This window comes from Pezoporus occidentalis, unplaced genomic scaffold (assembly GCF_034315485.1).
Source record: "Pezoporus occidentalis ecotype Australia unplaced genomic scaffold, CSIRO_AGI_Poc_V1 ctg37, whole genome shotgun sequence".
Taxonomy (NCBI): domain Eukaryota; kingdom Metazoa; phylum Chordata; class Aves; order Psittaciformes; family Psittacidae; genus Pezoporus; species Pezoporus occidentalis.
Window position 1 is genome coordinate 5,077,950 of NW_026915691.1, and position 22,485 is coordinate 5,100,434.

General features: G+C 38.9%; 2 protein-coding genes across 7 annotated transcripts in view; one reads left to right on the top strand and one right to left on the bottom strand.

Annotated features, from left to right (window-relative positions):
• The window catches only part of COMT (catechol-O-methyltransferase), a 363,876-nt gene that overhangs the window by 255,675 nt on the left and 85,716 nt on the right, over positions 1–22,485 (top strand). The gene's annotated exons all lie outside the window — the stretch shown is intronic.
• Positions 1–22,485, bottom strand: part of GNB1L (G protein subunit beta 1 like) — a 66,682-nt gene that overhangs the window by 15,162 nt on the left and 29,035 nt on the right. For 5 of the 6 annotated variants that reach the window (XM_062631481.1, XM_062631480.1, XM_062631483.1 and 2 more), the window contains 2 exons: positions 1,628–1,755; positions 1,268–1,393 (listed from right to left, as the gene is read on the bottom strand). In XM_062631481.1, the coding sequence (XP_062487465.1) occupies positions 1,268–1,393; positions 1,628–1,755 (254 nt within the window). Of the gene's footprint in view, positions 1–1,267; positions 1,394–1,627; positions 1,756–13,772; positions 14,656–22,485 lie in introns of those variants that run through there. The other variant, XM_062631484.1, reaches the window with a different exon arrangement.

Sequence of the window (22,485 nt, forward strand, 5' to 3'; positions counted from 1 at the left end):
CCTCGCCACAGCAGCTCACAGACTCCTCTGCACACCTCTGTCCCACCCAAAAGTCTGTGTGCTGCTCCCAGACAGTAAAAGCAGACAGAGGGCACAGCATTAATTGCTACAGATTTACATGATCCCACTGCCCCTGAAACAAAGCTTCCAGTCCACAACCTATAGTAGCACAGGATACGTGTCCTTATATTATCACCTGGGACAAGGAGTCATGAAAAATCCCTTACCCATTTCTTGTTTTAATTAGCAGTATCACCTTGTGGAAGTATGAAACCAAAACAGAGGTAGATGCAAATCTACAGACTGTTGAGACGACTTCAACAACAATACAGAAACTCCCACCTGCTGTTCAGCTGAGTGACAGACTGTCCAAATATCTATAGCACTGGGCATACAAACAATGGGGTACTGCAAGGAACTGTTGTGATTCAGCTTTTGAACAGAAAAAGTACAGACAACTGCTGTCCTAAAATTGCACTGCTATGTGAACTGTTATACAGCAAAAATAGAGGTATGGAAAAACTCTATAATTATACAAACAGTGCTCATTCACTATGATTTTATGGGGGAGAGAGAGTGTTGATAATTGTACTTAAGCAGATAACAAATATAAATGCTAATGAGTTCCACTGTATATTATAAGAGATGTCGTCTCCAGATAAACATGTCAGAACACCTCCTAGTCATACAGACACTTTGGCATCTATTCTAGATCACCTGTCTAATCCAAAGTACACAGATCTTCTCCTTCCCTTGCTAAACAAGAACAGAAGATATTTTGCAACAAAGCAAAGGCATACAACTCAGCATTCTTGCTCATTTTCAGTCTTCCATTCTCCATCTCTGATTCTTCTCTTCCTTACCTTTTCTCCCTCTCCCATTTATAACCTCTGTATATAAATTTTGATCTTGCCCGAGAACCAGTTGTGAAGCACCTGTCAACTTCAAATCCAATTGTATTTCCTTTACCCAGAGACCTCACCTGATCCCAGAGCAGTAATAAAGCCACTATGGACCCCAATTGTCATGATGTCATCACGTGTACATCATAAAGAAATTAATCACATCATTTTTTCCACTTTTTGTTCTACAGTTTTCCCTGTATTTTTGTACTTTTCTACGTTTCCTTAAGCACTGGAGAGACTTCCACTGACTCCACAAATAAAAGATTCCTTTTTTTCCCCCCTTTCCACCCCACCGCTTCAATCACATACAGCACAGAGACAAGAGTATTTTCACCGGGTTTTGTCTGCTTTGCTTTGCTAACCTGAGGAGCCTGTTTTTACCGCCCATTGTCTCCACACAGTAGACAGATTTTCTCCCATGGCCATCCAGCGCCGTGTCCACTCTGTGTGTTTTCAGGTTCCAGACATGGATAAGCCCATTCTCAGACCTGGCAGTAAGAACAGATGCTTTCAGTGAGGCCTCTGTCTGATAAGACAGTCTGATAATTTTGATATTTTTTTCCTAAAGCTGAAGCTGTATGTACAAAGGTAATACCCTCCTCAGTCACAAACCAGGTATTTCGTTGTTTTCTCCAGATACAATGTATTATCTAGACAAATTGTGGATTAAACAGAAATGTCCATATGATGTTCAACTCGGCCAGAAATCCAGGTTTACCTACCCAGAGAAAAGAACAGGGACATCGGGCTCCTGGCCTCCACAGGAGAAATGCAGAGTGTGGACTGCAGCACTGGTACCTCTGAGAACAAACTGTGGATCTGGAGGTGGCAGAGCCATCTGAGTGATGAGCTGGGGGAGTGAGAAGATGACACAGATGTCACACAGGGTAAGGCAGCCTAAACTGAAATGACAACTTTAAATATATACTGATCAGGACATTTGGTTTTCCTAGTCACTTCCCTCTCTCAGTTATCATTATTGGATGTTATTTCTATTTCCATGCAGTGCAGTGCAATAAGAAAGTATTTCCTCTTGACATTGACTCATCAAGCAGCTGTCAAATCTGCTTTTTGCTGCATTCCTTTTTAAGCAAGTTAAGTGCTGAGCTGGCCATGTGCACACACCTCGCACACACTTGGAAATACTAAATTGTTCAGCTCTTTTCCCTGCCACAAAAAGGAAGAGCTGCAAAATGCAAGAAACTGGATACCCATAATTTGAGCGGGCAAGCAATTTATCATTCCACTTAGCCCCTTGGCAAGTCTTTCCCCTTCCTCCCCATAAAAGTACTACTTCTGCATTTTCCACTCACAACCATTTACAGACAAACACTGCAGTGAATATATGAGCTGAAAAGCATTTCAGGTGAGATTAGTTAATGATCATTTTTATACAAGAATCCCATCACTTCCAAATGCTGGAGTTTTTTGTTCCAAGCATGGTTACTTGAAAAAAAAAAACAAACCCCCTCAGTAATTCACACTAACTTCGTGACTATTGTGTTAAATACTTTATTCCAAGGGGGTTGTATTCCCCAAAAGATCAATAGAGAGAGATGGATGCTTTCAGCTTTATGTGATTAGTTCAGTTGTGATCTGAGTCAGCACAGAACAGGGCAAGTGTGCAGGAAATCATGGTGCCCTGTCTACGATGGGAAATGTAAAGGAAAATTGATCATAAACTCCCAGGGATAGTTGGTGTGACGCAGGTAAGTACACTCACTGATCTGGCACTTTTCCCAAGTATTCCCACTCACATTAGCACAGGCAGTTTGCAGGACAAGGACAACTTTCCTGTGTTCTGACCTGCTGCAAGTGCCCCTCCAGACCTGTGCTGGGACAAGGTAACCAGCAGCTTCTTTGACTGTAAGTACAATGTGCAATTCATTGGAAAATGCATCGTAACATGCATTACAAGAAATATTTTCACCATGAAAAGTTTTTACTGTTTTATCTGCGACTAGCCATGCTTGTATTTCTGCTTCTTTCTTGCTGACCTGACCTCATACAGAAAAGGACAGCTTTTACCATTATAGATGTCACCAGTCTTTCCCATTCATGCATATTTAACCCTGGATTAAAGAAAAAGGTTTCTAAATTCAGTAAGGGATGATCAGCAGCTGTTTCTCTGCCTGCTGGTTCACAGCAGAGGAATTGCAGATGATTGCAGCAAAGTGCTAAAGCTAAAAGTCAAATGGCAAATTAAAACAACTCAACTTTTGTCATCTCACTTTAGTATCAGCTTTTGAATTTTGTTTAATGGATGCACTTGCTATGGCACCTCATCTGCAGGTCTACCCTGGGTGTTTATAGATCAGTAATCACCATGGTATCTGTAAGTCCTAATTAAACACAATTATCTTTTAGGACAGGTGATGAAATGGGATTCTTCAGCATAATGCTCAGTTCTCCCTCAATAGCACTGTATAATTAGGTATGAAAATAATGAGATCAGTGGATATCCTCCTTGTTTTAGTGCCCTGACTCATTTGGTTTATGATGTTGTCTGATGATCTAGCATCTTGACAGGCTGGAGTAAATTTTCAGGTGATTACACGATGTACAAGTTCTCCCCCATAGTGCGATCCAGCTCCTGACTGCCCGTCTGTAACGTTTCACTTCTGTTGTAAACCTGTTAGACTAGGGATTTTGTCACTAAAGCCACCTCTTTGGGACACTACAGCTGTATGCTATTGCTCTCAAAAGGTCACTCTGTAGAACCATGCAAATATAACAGCAGCCGGGCAGCTTGTCACAGGAGTGAGGTCCCTCTTCACAGTGCAACGATCGTGGGTTACTACACTGAGCAAGGAAGACAAAATAGAACTGAGTCAACCCAGAGGCTATCTGGGATTACAAGGCAGGTTTTTAATAGCATTTTTCTAATTACTGACACACAAGTTTTTGATGACAGACAGCAAGTGTGTGCGTGGCTGTGGGAAGGGTTTTACCTGGCATGAAACAGACGCTACTAATGCATGTCTTTACAAGGATGATATTTCAGAAAAATTCTCAGGCTGGATACAGGAACAAAACATGACTACTGACAACACACTTGCAAGCTGTAAGCACATGAAGTGATGTTTTCCCCCTTGGAGCCTGGTTCTTTGCTTACTTTTTTGCTAATCAGACATGTGAATCTGGAAATTGGGCTTAATATTGAACCTATGTCATTTTTTATTGGGGTTATGAGATGATTCCTTATTAAATTCCTATTGTGACTCAGGAGATGAATGGCAGTGTGACAGTATTAAGCATCTCATTTTTCTTCCAGCAAGTGCTGAACTATAAAACTGCATCTGTGCTATTTTCTTTATCCATGCGCATGGACAAGTCACTTAAGACCAAGATTTAATTAAAAGTTCTTATGTACCTAAATCAAGAGGAAGTCCCATGAATCACAAACAGATGGAAATTTGGTGCACTGGTGCCTTAAAAACTCCAGGAAAGTATCCCTCTGTTCCTGCTGACACTTCAGCATCCTCACAAAAATGACATTTAGCCTACCTTGAACTCACCAGGTAGCTCACTATCTTTACTTACAGGGATAATGAAGTACATTGTGGTATACTGATACTAACAGACAATGGCTATACCATGCTTTGCTAAGCGGACAGCTACAAACATGCTAAATCTGATGACTGTGGGATGGATAAAGCCCCTGGGTATACTTTTCAGAAGCACCTAAGTGATTTAGAAGCCTAAGACTCATTTTCAAATGAATTTTCAACCCTAAATCTCTAGGACTTTTAAAAGTTTCACCCCAGGTGTCTGAAAATGAGTTCTCTAATTAGCACAACACTTATTTTCTTGTTAACTCCATCTCGCCTCAGGGGGACCAATCTGTTCTTGCTAAGTGAGGATATCTGTAGCAAATTTAATTAAGTGAATTTGCTTAGTATATAGGCTGGTCTGAGAGCACAATCTGGCTCAAGGGCTTGCACAAGCAAAGACCAACCTGTACAAGAAACTTCATTTAAGAGTCTCAGGGCCAGACTACTACCTGAGATATCCTCATGCTATGACTCCTGCCTCCTGTGGAAATATGTTAAAAAATAAGAACCATTTTGCTTACAGCATTGTTTGTTTGCAAGAGGGTATCACCAGTAAGAGATGCAACACCTCATCATCATGCTCTTGTTTTTAAAAGATGTTTCATTTCTTCCAGCCTTCCCTGTGCTGGTAACAGCATCCTCCTTCAGGGGCTGCGCTACACTCCCATATGCTACAGGCTACTAGAAATATTTTTCACAGGGTGCACTACAAACCCCTGTGCTCCTGCACAGATTATATTTGCTGTGTGAGTAAGGGGTGGAAACCCCAGCTGCTCAGATCAGTGTTTCAGTTAGCAAACAGCTATGCACAGCACACATAGGTACCAAAAAGGGCTTTTCTAGAAAAAAAAAAAGTTTCTACTAAATGCCAGAACAACTGAATTTCCTTCAAAATTACATTATTTGAAGGTACTGTTCATTATTAATATCCCTCACAAAACCTACTTTGTTTAGGCTGCAATTAGGATAATCTTCAAACCGTCTGAATTTCTATGCAGTGGTATTCCAGTATCATCACTTCAACATTTGATGTAAGCTTTTATTTAATGAGAGTCATTTCAAATATGTAAATGTCAAAAGGATTACCTTAGGAAAATCTCTCAGAGAATTAAAAACATTAACAGATTCCCACAGGAAAAATTCCAGCAGAATTCAGCAACTCTCCTGTTCCCACTCCTGTCATTTGTATTTCTATCACATATCGAAGCAAAACCAAATTGCTATTAAAATATCACCCAAACACTCACCTCCCCCTACAAACGCCACAGTTCAGTTTGAGATACCAATGGCTCAAGCAAAGACAAGAAAAAATCCTCTCCTTTTTTTCTTTAGGCTTATTTAGAGTAGTAAAAACTCAGTGGTAAAAGAGCTTTTCAGGTATAGGAGAAATAAATCTCTCTAGGCATGTCTGGCAAACTGATTTGGGACTGAAACCAGCAGGTGTGCAGACATAATTACTACTGCAAAATGTTCAACACATCCAGGTGTGCTCACAAATAGATATATGAAATCCCTGTTATTTTTTGAAAATTCCTAGTCTACCAGGTGCCACTCTCCCAAAGGAGAAATCAGAGCAAAGAATGAGAGAGAAAGATGTGAATGAATTGTTCTTCCCCCTTTTCATTCATACAAAAGGCCTTTTTCAGCCTGCACTTCTGTGCCTACCTGCACTCACTCAAGTTCTGTGACACTCTGCCCCGCTGCACAGCATAGCTCTAGTGCATGAGTGTTTTGAAGTGGGTCACTAGCTTCAACTGCAGAGATTACCTCAAATTATTAGTGCAGTACAAACAAATTTGTTTATTCCATTTCATTCATAATCTCCAGCATTAAAATACAGCAGGCAGCCCTTGCAGTATGAGCTTTCCAAACACAGTTTTCACAGGTCCAGCCACTGCAGACAGCTGGGTTTCATAGCAGTGAAACTGAAATATACTCTGCCCAAGGAACACCCTTAAAACATGGCTGCCTGTGAATACCGTGGCCCTTCCTCATGCAGCAAGCTACGCCCAGCTGGTGTGTTAGTTGCCCGAGTAGCAAAGACAGATCAGGAGGGTCCCAAACAGCACCCAATTCATCTCACTGAATTATGCCAGAACTCAGCAGGACTTGGAACCACCTTAGACATCCCTGGTTGACACAGAATGCTGCCTGGTTACATGGCACTTCAAGAAGTGGAGAACAAGAACCCATTTATGAGTAGCATTTCCATGCATAATTAAAAGAGGTGCCAGACAATGAGTTCAAGTGCACTTCACTTGATGGCAAAAGTGAAGTTTTATAGGCTACTGACTATAAAAGGTCTGAAAGCAGGTAATATGGTTTGGGAAACAATTCTTCAGGCATGTTGTGACAAATTTTTTAAGCCCAGCTTCTCATTTTGCATGTACAAATCAAAAAATGACAGAACACACTGAAACAGGGACGTCAGCAATAGAAAGGGATGTTGCAAGACCATCATCTGAAGAAATCTCTTTACACCTGAGGTGAAAAGTAACTGACTATACAAAGAAATACCTTTTTGTGTACTGTAACAAGCTAACACATACAAAACACTTCAGGAAGAAACAGCCACTCTGGATAAATTTCAAAGTATAAAGCCAGGCAGCCTGCTCTTTGTGTTTGTACACCAGTTCCCCGAAACACACCGTACCTGTTGTGTGCAAAGACAGAAATATGCACTAGTAAAAGTAAAACTGGTAGAAGGTTGTATAGCAACTGCACAGATTAAGAGATGGAGGAGTGCTACACAAATAACTGCAAAGGTCACAGATCCACAATATATGAAAACATAGTCAACTAACAGCGCAGCTTTTAGTTTAAAGCTCCCTTTGCTATCTTTGGTGCTAAACTGAGATACAAATTGTATTATACTTCAAGGATTTCTTCAAAGCTAATTAAAAATAAATTTCAAGTGGAAATTAGAAATCAATAGAAAGCTTAAAATCTAGAAATTGATTTCAAGCAGAAATTAGAATCAGCAGAAATTTCTGATTTAACCAGTAGAATACACTAACAAAGAACTCTTAATTTTCAAGTAAGGATAACCAAATGCCTTCTCTTAAATTCGTTATTTTCCGTATTACCACCTACCCATGACTACCAAAGTAAAGATTTGGCACAGTGATGTACATATTTCATATGAAAGAAAAAAAACACAGAATCACAGTGGTGGACTCATGCATTCACAGGAGCATTCCTAAGCCTGTGTTTCCACTGGGAAGTACAGTATCTAGATGCTGCATTCATTTTTCTAGATGGAATTCACTTGCTTGCAAACCTTGCTAGTTAGAGACAAATCAATGTGAAAGAGAATGCATGGATATGATAGAGCTACACGATCCCTTATTAGTTGATATCATAAACCTGTTGCCACACGGCCAACATTACAGCTGACAAGAGCCTTTCATTTTAGAGCTGGGAACACTAAATGCCATCAGAGCTTTCATTCTAACTAGTCACCAAATAATTTCCAATGACTAACAGTGACTGCCTGCTTAGAAAACCACTTCAGAAGTCTCACTTTGAGAAGTGCTGAGCACCTCCATTTCCCATGGACTTCAAGGGAAGTTAGGAGTTCATCCTCTCTGAGGAGCTCCCGAAAAATTACCTTCGCTCCTAACATTTAGACAACAAATGTCTGTGGAAACGTTGTTTCCACATTTTAATTGTAATAGTCAATGGACAGATAGCAAACAAAACTGCTTATCAGCAATTGGTGATATGCCAAGAAATCTGATGGAAACAGAAAATGAATAATAACCATCACGCAATGCAACAGCTTTTTAATGACTTCCACTCAGATAATGGCTCCTCACAGTGTTAACACCTTTTTTTGTCTCCAAGCATCCGCCGACTGAATGAGCCTAAGCCACAATATATTATGATTTTAAATAATGAAGTGTACAAGGAAAATGTATATGGATGTCAGTGTTTCACCTTCAGGAACACCAAACCCAGGCTGGGTCCTCCATCTGCAGGTTTTTTTAAAAAGTCACTATACAACGATTATTTTCTATATGAAAACATAAATTCAGCCTGGGAACAAACCTAAGAGTTACTGTAATTATTTGAAAGACACCGAGTTAGCATATGGATCTCATTGCCACTTCCACATTTTGGTCACTGAAACAAAAAGCTATTAATCAACATGTAAAAGCCATAAATTAACATAAACATTAATCATTCTAATACTCCCACTGTGTCGGACTGATAATTTTTTTTCGGTCTTTCATTCTGACATATTCGCCCTCAGCTATCAGCTGGTTGACCTTTGTTAGCACAGTTAAACATTTTGGGCATTGCAAATCTTACTGAAGTAAACATTTTGGAGACAGCCAAATATCATGGACACATTTATGCCAAAAATATGGTGTCTGAAAACATGAGAGCCACTGCCTCACATGTCACTGCACTAGCTTTTAATAGGGGAGCCTAAAATTTAGCATGAAATGCAGCAGTATCAGTTGAAATTCTAGTGTTTAATCAACAGGTTTCTTTTGTAGATGAGGGAAAAGACACCCATCTTGTTTACTTTCTGAAACCATTATTTGCTTGGTAAAGTGCGATGATATAACTACAGCCAGCCTTGTTTGGAGAAAGAAAGCAGGCATAAAAGCTCACAATAGTTCAACTTTGCAACACACTCTCCATAAAATTAATGCAAACAAACAAACAAAGACAACAAATGCCTAAACACTTTGAAAACTTGAAGAATATGGAAATGCACAATATAAATGAAAAGAAGTATCTATATGACTGTCTCTATATAGCATACCACTAGATCCCAAATGAATTTAAGTTGGTACACTTGATAAATCATTGTAATCTAGCAGAAAATTGATAAGCCAAGGACCATCAAATGATTTGAGTAGCCTCCAGTTCAGCGGTGCATAGCAATCTGTCAGCCACGGGGCTCTGTCTGCCCATCCTCCTTAATTAGGGGTGCTGCATAGTGCAGCATCAGCTACAAATCTTTTGGTTCCAAGAGCTAATAATGTCCTCAGATAGCATGGGCTTAATTAAACATCTTCCAGACATTTTAGCAGACATTCCTGCAATAATCTTGTTTAGTAACAAACTATTAAAAAGAATTGACAGAGAAGAAATGCATCAAGTTGTTACAGCAACTGACGTTATTTGGGCCAGAATTATATGTCTGCAATTAAGGATTCTGTAACTATGAGCAATTAAAATATCACTTTATTTGAAAACTAATTAATTCTAAACACATATTTTTCCCATGACAAACTTTTATGATTATTTAATTTATTCCATTTTAATTACACTTTAATTAATCTACTCTTGTATAATATTATACTGTTATTCTGGCATTTGACCAATGAAGACAATAAATTGATTGCAGTTCCGTTGTGCAAGAGCAGAAACTGTCATGCCAGTTTCAACACCACATTTATTTATTTGTCTGTTCTATTACTTTTCTTTTCCTCCCACAGGGCATAGGAACATGGAACACAGCACAAATCACATGAAATTTTTACTACTATCCTTTTTTCTTCAAAGTGTGAAATATAACTTAAGAGTTTCTTGTATTAAGGAAATGTGTATGTAATGTGATATTACATAATAAAAATATAATCTATAGTAAATTAACATGCTTCTAAATCACACAATGATTTATCAATTGGTTCCTGATGGACAGGATCATATCCAGAGTTGCTAGAAATACAGTTATTTCCATTGACATTGAGCTCTGCTTGGGATCTAGCACGATACAGTGAACAATAAGAGAGAATAGATCAAAAACTATTTCCATACTTACCTAAAAATTACATTCATTTCAGTATGTCGGTAAGTTTTACAAGACTGCATTTTAATTTTGGCATCATTATCTTAGATTCAACTAAAACAAAAGTATATAAATTATTTTTCTACTCTATAAATATTATTTTTGGATTAAACTCTGATAAAAGATAAATACATTAATATTTTATTACACATGGATTTAGTAATGTTGTATTTTATTTTGCTTTGGGCATATTCAAAGTAAATATGACTATCATTTAAAAGTCAGGTGCCCTCAAATTTCTTTGAATATGAACCAACCCTGAAATTCACAGCTCCTGCAAACAGAAAGTTCTCCAAAGAGGAGAATTCTCTTCTTTGGTGGGAGGAGATGCTGAGTAGTGACTCTTACGAAGACACAATGAAACAACCTACTTTACATGTACTTTTAAAACTCCTGCTCGTTTTTCTGGCTGTACGCTTTCTTCCGCTTATGAAATAACCCCCTATTGTATATGCCTTACCAAGAGTGAGACGCCTTGAAGAGGTAGGCAATTAAATTAAAATGCACTGCAAATTGAGCTCTGACAGTGCTTTCCAAAATACTTCCTTTACTTTAATCATGCAGTTTACATTTGATGGAATTAAGACAAGTACAAAATACCTTCACAAAATACATGTCCATTAAAAGAGGGAAAATAAGATTCTGCCCTTGACTGAACAGGGTAAGTATTTTACCAGCATTGCCATAGCAGGATATACATTTATATCAAAGTATTGTACCCGTTTCCTACTCCATGCTTATATTCTCAACATTTGTTTCCTAACAGTTAAAAAATACACTTTGAAATTCCAAATAATATATGAGATAAAGTAATGTAAACACAGGAGTATTAAATAACCAAAGGTAATTCCTATTTGTACCCTGCTCATGTTTCAAATTCCAGATTTTGGATCTGATCTAATATGTCCAAGCCGCTAGATGATATTCGTAAGGTGTCTTACACAAGGAAGGGTTTGCAGGATTCAGTCTTTACACCAGTACTTCATACAGCATTTTCTCTTTGGAAGGTTTCTGCTTCTGTGTAAACTACAGTCTGTCTCTGAGACCAGCATTACCATAGGTTGTTCTTTGTAGATAAACTGATGCAGGGACAGTAAGTGACCTCCTAAGGTGGCAGTCACTAGAACTGGGGTTAGAACTCCACTCACTGACTCCAGGCATGCAGTCCCCTTCCACAGCCAGTGAGATTCACACGCCACGTAGTGTTTTAAGAAACAAAGCAATGTGGACAGTACTTTAATCTGCATCAATTCACTGACCTTTGAAGGCTCCTTCTAGCCCAAACCATTTTATGATTCTATGATTAGGATAAAACTTTAAATCCTTCAATGAACTCTCAATGTCAGAAGCAACTGCATTTCGGTAAAGAACATACCATTTGGTACATACATTTTACTTCCTGTAAGAACTCCTTCAGTATTTAAAAAAGGGTAGACTTATCGTTATGTATATAACTTTTAAATATATGACTCAAAGGTAGAGATTATAGAGTATTGTTATGCTATGAAATATCCCCCAAAATTTAAGCTTAATCATGAATAGTACGTGTCTTTTGTCTATCAGGATTCCCATCCAATACAGCATAAGCATTTGGATAAGCCAAGTTATTGGAGAGCAAATTAGTCCAAGAAATCTAATATGGATCACTATAATTCCAGTGCAAACAGGAATGGCATTTACAAGGCAAATACTACCTGAATATATTATAATAATAATAATATGTTTATTTTAACAGTTTAAACTAAGCTTACACCTCAGATACAGCCCCACAATTGTTCTTTCATGCCAGTTTGATAAGTTTATATTCACTTTGCATAGACACGTAGGATACATTAGTTAAATATGCTCATCTCCAAGGCTCTGAGATAAAAGTAGCAATTTGTTAAATAAATTGTTGTAACATGAGGGATATTAATAAAAGGCTGGTCCTACATTCAACAGCAGTTGACTGATGCTTGATTCCCAGTTCCTAGTACTGTTTCCTATGTCTGCAATGTTCTGGTCAGTTAGTTTCTCTGTGTTTTAAGGAGTAAGCCTAACAACTGTTTAGCAACTGGAGAGAAATAAAAACAGTTACAAACCAGAGTTACATAGTCTACACATGTAACAACAAGCTTCATTCCTCTCATCCACAATAAACTACTCCTGACTAAAAATGTATTTAAAAATGCAAAACTGTTTTACGGCCTTAATTTGAAACTTCGAACAATTCTGCAGTAGCTGAACTTGAACTCCCATCTTTGAATGTGTGTTGAATAGCCCCCTATTGTACCACACTTCTATGCTGGCAGGAACTGAAGTGTCAATCTTTCATCAGATAATCAGATTATGTCATGTTCTGACCAAATTCATTAGGAAAACTTTTACCAACCCTATTATCTCAAACCAGAAAATCTAGATCAAAGTATAACCGATTTTACAGCACAATAAAACTGTTATAAATATTTAAACACTAATTAAAAGGTCTCTTTTGTTAAAAGTAAATAAATAATTGAAGGCTACCTCTTCTTACAAATGCAACCATATTTATCTCATGCTTCTCAGAAAAACAGGACCAATATATCGTGGAGTGGGACGAAATCCACTTAAAAGCAGTCATTTGAGAAGATGGAGGGTTGCTGGACTTTTAAATCATTTGCCTAAAGTAAGTCACACTGAGTCTCATTCTAGTGACAAAGCATTAACCCCTGAATGTCTTTGCTAATTGCATTTACACTGGACAATCATATCTACTTACTTCATGTGGATGTACATCCAAAAGGAGAGAAGAAATACCTTTTAAGGAAAGGCTACTTCAACGAGGAATTTCTCAGTAAATGCCTGAATGCCACTATATTGTAATTTGGTTTCTTCCTAAAATGTGAATTCTTGTCTCCTAAAAAGGTAAATAACCATAATTAAGCCAGGCAGATGTATTTTCTGATTTTTGAGCACATACAACATCTGCATAAAACAAACAACGTAAGAGTGCTGAATATTTTCCCTTGTCTCCATTCTGGGTGGGTACCACACATGGCATATGAGGGAATCAAAGAACTCATATTAATATAAGTAACAGCAAGGAACTGAGTTTAAACTAATCCATGAGCAGGAGCAGTGACAACAAATAACGACAGGACAGTCATTGATATTGATTTCGCATATTTTTCAGAACTACAATCAGATTCTCCATCTGTAACTCAAACTTTAAAAGTATGATAATTTACGGAAAGGAGATTAATTTAGCCATTTTGAGTCAAAGCCTTATTTCATAGCTTCACCCCAAATCCTGTATATTGTTAGGATCCCTTTCCCCTTTGAAGACTTAGTGAATGATTGAAGCTTCTACTTTCTGAGAAACAGATAACACAAGACTAGTAATCTGACTCTAAGCCACTGGATAAAGGCAGTTTGTTTCCTCTTAGCCCATCTGTCAACACCTCTTCAGTAATTAGTCCTAATTATTACAAAGGGCTAGCCTCCCATTCGCATTATTAAATCAGAAATAGTATCATAGCCAGGTACCTTTCAACGCCTACCAGACTGGCGACCTTCGATTTCATTGAATCTTCATCAGTATCCGCCTTTGGAAGAGCCTCGGCAGTAATTTTAGCATCAGCTTCAAAGATGCAGATCCCACAGTGGAATTCCAGGGATGCATTCATATACACACCCACATCATGTGACAGGAGAGCAAGCAACACAATTGACCTTTGCATTGTTCTCTAAACTCCCGTGATATAAAACACACATCTCTATTTTATACAATAGAACTGGGTTTTGCCTGCGTGCTTAGAAGTGCTCCTTTGAACTAAAGGCTGAGAGGAAAAATAGTGAAACCGTGTCTATAAAGATGAAGGTCAAATCTTTGTTAAGAAAACAATACATCTGATTTTTTTTCAGACTGAGATAAATTTGCAAGAAGTAAACAGTAACTAAGAATATGCACAAATATATTTAAGTGTGAAGAAGATCTAAAAGGTTTATTTTGTTTACTTTTGCCCTATAGCTGAAGTACTTCCCCAGAAAACAGGAAAACAAAAAAGAGGATGACATCGAAACTCTCACGGAACCAAAGCTCAATTAGCTGAGGCTTTAGTCAGTTTTAAGCTCTTTGTGCTAACATTCATTTAACTGACACAACAGAATAAAATAGATAATCTTAAGAACAAAACACTCAATTTCTTCTGATTAAAAGCCAAACATGTTTCCCAACAGCACATCTGAGACTACTAGTGAGGATTTGCTTACACTGGATTTCTCATCAACAGCAGAGTGCTACCGGTTTCCTCAGATATCATGAGCCAGCCTGAGCTGCGCTGGTAGTTTATGGCTAGGGTTAAGTATCTCAACTAAAAGCTTGTGCCCAGAGCAGAGAAGATACACAAATATTCAAAGCCTCTGTGTTAACAAAGCCCACATCTTCTAATTAAAACAGACAATGTTGTTGTTGATATGGTTAATAAAGCACACAGAAGACAATTATTTTCTATCACAAAAAAAACCCCACAACATTTTAAAGAACTTTTCATGTCCTATATTAAAGTGAATTAGTGAGTTGGTTGTTTCTTTTTTTCCTCTTTGCAGGTCTGTTCTAAATGCTGCAGATATTAATAACAAACAATAACTAAATAGATTTTAAAAATAAAGAATAAAATTGCTGGATACTGTAGAAGAAGCGGGAGCCTAAATATTTAGGGTCTGATCAGGAGCTGGGCAGGCACTGAACAGCATGCACAAGGAGGATGACCCAACCTGCAGGGATGTCATTGCAGCTCTGTGATATCACTAAAGCCCAGAGCCTGGAAGAGAGATCACATCCCAGATTCTGGGCCCCTGATCTGCAGATGTGGTCAGCCCGAAGTCCTTCTGTCTCATTCTCTCAACTTAGCCTGCTTGGAACTAGCACAGACATCTCAGCAGCACACAGTACTGGAGCATGAAGAAACTACTCCAATTCAGCTTCCTACATACTTGTCCTGCATACCATCCTGCTAAAGTACTCATGGCACCATACAGCTTCACTGCACGTGGATAGCTTTTCACTTCAGAGATAACTAAAACTCACTGCCAAAAAAAATAAACACACAAACTTAAAATTCATTTTCTAAGTTGTACGTTTTCCAAGTAAATGCCATGTTAGTTACATGTACAGTAACAGGAAGGCATTTGACTATCAATGGATCAGACTTTAAAATACATTAATATTTCAGGTATCAACAATGCAATATTAACACACTTGCCACCATTTTTTTATTATCCTGTGAGAATTCAATGTACTAACAAGAATCTTTCAACAAAAAACATTGTACGGTTCTAGTACTGCAGAAAAAATTGTCCTGCAGGGTCTGACGACTGGTCCATCTAGCCTAGTATCCTGAACGCAACTGTGGCACGCTATTTAGAGATGCTATTTAGAGAAAAGACAGAAGAAGCTTGACTGCTTTTGCAGTCCATTCCCCCCATAGTCCTCCTTGCACAATTGCTCTATTAGTGATGTAACAGGGCACATAATCTCACTGTCCATTTGTAGTCCTGCTGTCCATGAAATTGTCTGGTGCCTTTGGAACCTGCTGATACCATTGCAACCTGCTGATACCACTGCCAATACTCCTGTGGCAAAAAAAAATAAAAATAAAAAATAAAAAATCTGTATTTGAAGTTTCAGAAAATGAAGTTTTTTTCTTTTATTTGTTTTAAACCTTATTTCCTACTACAGTCACTAAGTGCCCTCTGGTTCTTGCATTGTAGGATTTGGAGGGCAACACTTTCATATTCAACTTTTCCATCACTCTCACAATTTTGTAAATCCCACTGATAAGTATCTGTCTTTTTCTAAACTAAAGAGTATCATCCTGTTCAACTTCTCCTCCTGTGACAGTTACTCCATTTCCTTCTATCATTCCAGCTGCCATTTTCTGCACCATCTCTAACTGCACTAGCTTCATCTGGAAAAGCAGAGAACTGAACATAGTATTTCATATATGAGCCCAGTGAGGTTTTCCTTAGTACCAAAATGACATCCTCACTGAGACAAATCTTCACTGACCTCAAAAATCACAGGTCACTCTCAAGAGAGAAGTTACTTCTTTCTGCAACAGATATAATTCCAGCTAATACACCTGGCAAAGGAAGTTATCTTTGCCCTCAATGGTTGAAGATTTCTGCTGCAGGGCAAGCCAACAGAAAAGGGGTAAGTGTACTGTCCAAGGATCTATATTTGGAAGAAATAGCATAATATTTTAATAGCACTTCCTGAAACTCCTAGACTTCCTGGAATTACTAGTTAAAATCCCAGAGGAATTGATAATGCTCTCTGTCCATCCAAGCCTAGCAAACTGCTTCCCTATACCAATGTGCATCTTTTGAGGAAGAATTTTAAAGGTCCTATCTGTTCTACTTCAATGCTTGAGAGCTCTGGTCCATTTCTATAGCAATAAGCCCTGTACCTTCTCCTGTTGTCCTGGCCCAAAATCCCTCTAATAATACATCATGCCAGCAGCTGTTTCTTTCCATTCCCAGCTACATGCATTTAAGTGGTATATTTTACAGTAAATGAGAACCTTCCCCATTTTAAGGCTACTTTGTACTATGAAGAAATGTTGGGAGTGGCAATGGGTTGCCTTCATTTCATGTCGTTAACTTTCATGGAAGTAAAAGTGGGTCAAAAGAGGCAACAATTATAAAAGCATATGTGCACAATATAATCTCAAAAGAAAACAAGAAATCAGACCCCTACAGGAAGAACAAAAGGAAACGTATCTTTCTTCCAGCTGCATGAGCCACCCAAGCACGGAGGAGACAGAACTGAAATCTCCCAAAGACTGCTCACAACTTCTCTGCAATGTAGCCACAGCCCTACCATAGCCTTGCTTATGCCACCACATGCCGAAGTCTAGCAGCATGAATCTCCCAGGACACAAGAGCCACCTCTCCCTGTGGTCACCCAGAAATGGCAACAAGATGGATGGATCCCATGGCCCTAATCAGGCAGTTTTGTCCAAGTGTGGAGAGAAAGATAAGGCCCCATGTTCCCAGTGCAGTCCTTGCAGGAGGAAATGAGATCTGGATTTCATGAAGCTGCTAGCAAACTACCTCCGCAAAGCAGATACTAATTTGTAGATACTACACATCCGAATGTTTTATATAAAAGTTTCTGCAGTTTCCTCAGTTCCCACTAAGGTCCAAAATACTTACATACATCAATAATTACACAAAGGTAGCACCACTAAACCGACACTGATTTTAAAGAGACTACTCACATAGAGAAGATATCTGCACACATCTGCAGTAGCCATGGAACATTGATTTAGCAACTGGCTTCAGCTCTCTCAAACACAAAAGTCTTCATAATAATGTGTTTTGTATAAAACCAGATTATAGTTTAACCTGCAAGGTCTTTGGTATGTTCCCTTTTCAAATTTGCAAGTATTAGTTTCAGGGAGTAAGTCTGTGCCAAAGTACATTATACCTGCTATGGCAATAAATTCTTCATGGATGAGGTTTTATACATAAATTACCTGCATTTGCAGTCTCTGAATGCTCTTCTAAATTTTATGAGATAATATGAATTATGAGCACCCATGTATTTCTTGTAGGTATGAGACAGATTTTTTTTTTCTACTACATGCAAAAGATTACGCAAGTGAGTTGTGTTTTACACCTCTCTCCACCATCTGAATTGAACATACATGATAACACCGGCCAGTCAATTGCTTATGAGAAATGTACAGCCTGCTACAAAGATATGTATGTATGGCTTTGGTCTAACCAGGATTAAATATGAATCACATGGTTAAACAAAAGCATTAAAAATATCTGAAAGGTTTTTTTCTAAACCGTATAAACTCAGATTTCTTAATCTGTTATATCTTGGTTTAGTTAGTGGTACATTTATGGTTTGGCAAAATAAATCCTTTTGAATAAATTGTACATTTAAAGGTTACAATTTATATTTAATTGAAGCTACCATTGTAATCTTTACAAAACTTGGCTGGATTTCAGTGGCTGGGCTTTATATATTTTGCTGGTTCTGCTGGATTTTTAAAACCCTAGAGATCTGGGAATGGAATGAGTCTGTTCACTGTTATTACTAGTCTCTAGTAAATAGTGTCGGTGACCCACTGGAACCTAAATCCTGCCCATTCTTCATATATCTGTTGAGCACTGGGTGCTTTGGACTCAGTTCGTACACAACACTTGCCTCAGAAACAAAGTTCCAGGTTTCCACAGCAGGTCTAATCTTGGGAATCACTACAAATGTGAACTGGCAAACAGCACCTGGACCCTAGTTTTGCAAACTGCCTTATCCCCACTAATCTGAATCAGTTTAGTAGTTTCAAAGGGTTCACAAGATGAGCTCCAGGATCAGCCATTTTTCTGTAAGGACACACTCTCGGTCTGCTGCATTCAACAGCAATGATACTTCAAAATGCACCTACTCACAGCCACTGAAACCAAGAGGGAAAACAGCAGGAACAGCACAGATGGTGTGGGAATGCTTGTCCTGCTCCCACGACAGCGGGGGAAGGATCAGGCATGAAGGCTCATCAACAAGATCAGACAAAAGAGAAAACACTGAATCATATTAAAGTAATTACCAGAAAATAAGACTTCTGTAAAATATTTGCAACCAGCTCGTTCAAGCCTTCAGGCTCAGTCTTGTATTGGGCTGCATGTAGTGGCACCACCCCAGGAGGCGCTCCAGGAAGAGTGGGTGACTCAGTCACAGTTCCTCCCTGGCTCCCTTCCTCTCACATGGGAGAACAAATAATTTCACCCTGACCTGAATGCAATGTACTCCCACATTACTCCTAACTACCTTGACGGTACAAAAAAGCCATGGCCTTGCTCCCCCTCTGCTTGCCCTACTTATATGACAGTTAGGAAGGATTAGGCACGAAGACCCCATTGTTGCTCCACCCCATTGTCTCCTCTTTCCCATCTCCCCACACCCAAACCTGCTGTCTAAAGCAGCCATATGGGACACATTTACTTCCCACTCCTGCCCCGAGGTGCTGCTAGGGACAGGAATAATCTAGCATGGAGATAGTATCAGCGTGAAAGAGAAGAGAATCCTAGTTAGGAAGAACACACGTCGTCACTAGATAATGATAACCACATTTAATGGGCACAAGCAGGAAGGCACAAATCTCAAAAATTTTTATAAATAAGGGGTTATTATAAAAATGCCCAATTACACTGTCAGGCACTAAAGAACACTCATGGTATAAAATCACTATAATTAAACTCTAAGTGCTGATGTCAATTATTTAGTAGTGGAGCAATAAAATAAGCAAGTGCCTTTAAAATGTTATTTTCATCAGGTAATCCCAGAATACAAAAGGAACTAAAAAATGACCTGTCAGGACCTTAACCATCCTGTGGTGAGACAAGAGATTTAAGGCACAAGGATTCTTAGGCCCAGTGTCACAATTCAGATCTGCAACCCTCAGATCCACTTTTTTCGCTGCAAGCTTACAGTAGAGCTAGTGTATGAGAAAAGAGAAGTGTGAATTTCTGCCTTGACTCCTTAGAGTTACCATGTCACCTTAAAACTAGTCACTTGGAAAAAATAAAAGCTTATATACAGACTAAAAATATTCAAGATCTAAGCAGTGAGACAGTTCAGTCCACAGTGGCCATGTCTGCACACACCTCTCCACTGAAGGAGCTGGGCTCCTAGACTGCGTTCACCTCACCTGTGGTCCTTGCAGAAGTCAGGATGAACAACACTGAAAAATTCTTCACATTTGGCATTACCTTGGTTTATTTATTTATTTATTTTTAACAGAATGCGGCCCATTCATGTTTCTGACAGACTTTTTTCTAGGTAGGTTTTCAGCTAACCAAAAACTGAGCTGGAAATGCCCAGTACAAATTAAATGTCCTATAAACTAAATGCAGATGATTATTCTTTGCTTCCTTATATGCTTCTCCTTCACCAAGAGCAAAACACAACTTGTTGAAGAACACATTTCAAAGGAAGAATAATGACCATTCCCAACCCCACAGCTCCATTTTTATTTTAAGTAAAAAAAAACCCAAAGGTCTTCCATTAGCTTCAGTGGTTGGGAGGGAGTGGGAAGAATGATGTGTTAAGCTGCAATGGAGGAAGTACATACTCCAACTGGAAAAACGGACTATAAAAAGCTTTTCTTACACAAAAACAGGAGGAAATAACCAACACCCTCAATTGTTGAAGTGAAAGGTGGGGGGCCTAAACACACAACTTCAGTAAAAAAAAAAGGAGAAAAGAAAAAAGTAAAAATTAAAAACTCCTGTTTCACATGCTCCAAATTACTCTCAAATTTGAGAGCCTTGTTCGATAAGGTCAAACTGTTCCCAAGAGCAGACATGGCAAATCTCATGCAAAGAGTGTAAATGCTGTGTAACAGTACCAGGCTAGAGACCTTTCTGCAGTTAAGACTGTGTACCACCTGTTTATCTATGGGCTCTCTTGTTCTCTGAAACTTACTGCAAGTTGGGTGGAGAGCCCTCTGCACCTGGGGAAAGGGATCAGAGTGCAAAAGAAAGGCCACGGTGCTGTGCTGCAGGAAAAGCATGTGCCACCACGGCAAGCCAAGGGCTTCTACTAACCAGCACCCTCCCAGCCCATCCCGTCCAGTCACACAGTAACGCGTTCACCCAGCTGGGAACCAATGTGGCATCATCGTGTATGTCAGAGGACAAAATAACCAAAGGGTCTAATGTAGGTGCAAGAACTCAAAGTACAGCTTCAGAAGGTCAAACAGGCCCATCACAGAAGAGAAAATTTATTAGAGCAAACATTCAAATACTGGCAGGCCAGACATGCAAACTGTAACAAGGCAGATGGAGGAAAAAGGAGGCAGACTGAAGCTGGGTCCACTGATTATACCTCTTCTGGAGAGACTGCTACATGGGCCCTTGCACCGGGCAACATCCCATTGGAACAAGCCATCACTGATACAGACTCATACACTTCCATGTTCCAAGCAACAGTCCCATACACCAAGTGTTCTGATCCTAGCAGACAGAAAGTCTTGGAAAGAGATACAACCAAAAGAGAGTGATAATCTTTTACCACTTCAGTAGTCTCATATTTTTCTATTAAGGTCATTTTCCTTATCCATTAAAATATATTGGCTCATGGCATTTAGTAAAGTCATAACCTTCTAGTTATACAGCTTGAACTTGCCAACAATTATTTAGTCAGTGCAATGGAGCTAGGTCAGAACATAGACACAAGTGCATAGATTCTACAAGTCTTTACAAAATCCTTCCTTCCCCAGCTGGCCACCGTATAAAAGGAGATAAAACTGACCTGAAATTAGGTAGAGGTTTAGCTTTGTAATGAACCTGTAGCTTCAAGGTCATTTCACTTAAATTTTTTACATGGCTTAGAACACCTAACATTTATAAATTAATACAAATTAAAACCAGAGAAGACATCACATGATATCCAAGTGGAAGCAGGCAGCCTGCATTCTCTCCTGCCTCCAGAACACGGCAAGTTAATTTGGAATTTTTGATAGTAACAATGAGAATCCCACTAAATGCTTGGACAATGGAGGCCTACTGATGTGTGATAAAACTGTATTTTTCTTCCTCTGCTGCTGACTTAATGAAGGTATTAGCATTGCTTTGTGCAGAATAACAAAGGCAGCATCATAGCTCAGCACTTTACGCACCAGGAGAGTGAACACAGAAGAAATCAATCTGCTTTGCCCCTGGTATTAATGGCCAATGCAAAACAGACCATGATATTGGGTTCTTGAATACATTTTCTTTATTCTGCAGAAGGCATACAAAGCAGTTTTGTGATAGGTCCTTCTTCCTCTTGATTTCGAACTGAGAATCCACATCTTTACAGAGGTCTGCAAAGACATAGCTCTGAGCAACCTCATTCCTAAATGGCTCCTGTTCTCTCACATTTATGGCTGTGCTCACTTTATCTCATTATTTTGTGGGAAAAAAAAGCGCCAAACAAAAAAAAAAACCACGTTAAGTGTGTTCATGTGCCTTCTCCACAATCCATCCTGTGTACACTCAAAATCTTTGATATATCTTGTTTGCAGGTCTACTTCTGACACCTCCTAGCACTAACTAGGACTTTTTCCCCAGATAGTCTCCTCACTTTCTCATGGCAATACTGGCACTGTCAACTTATTCCTGGCAATTTATTTATATGTGTAGAGCATCGTGCAGTTCTACAACGTGAATTAAAAACCCCAAATCCTCAAATGCTCACACAATT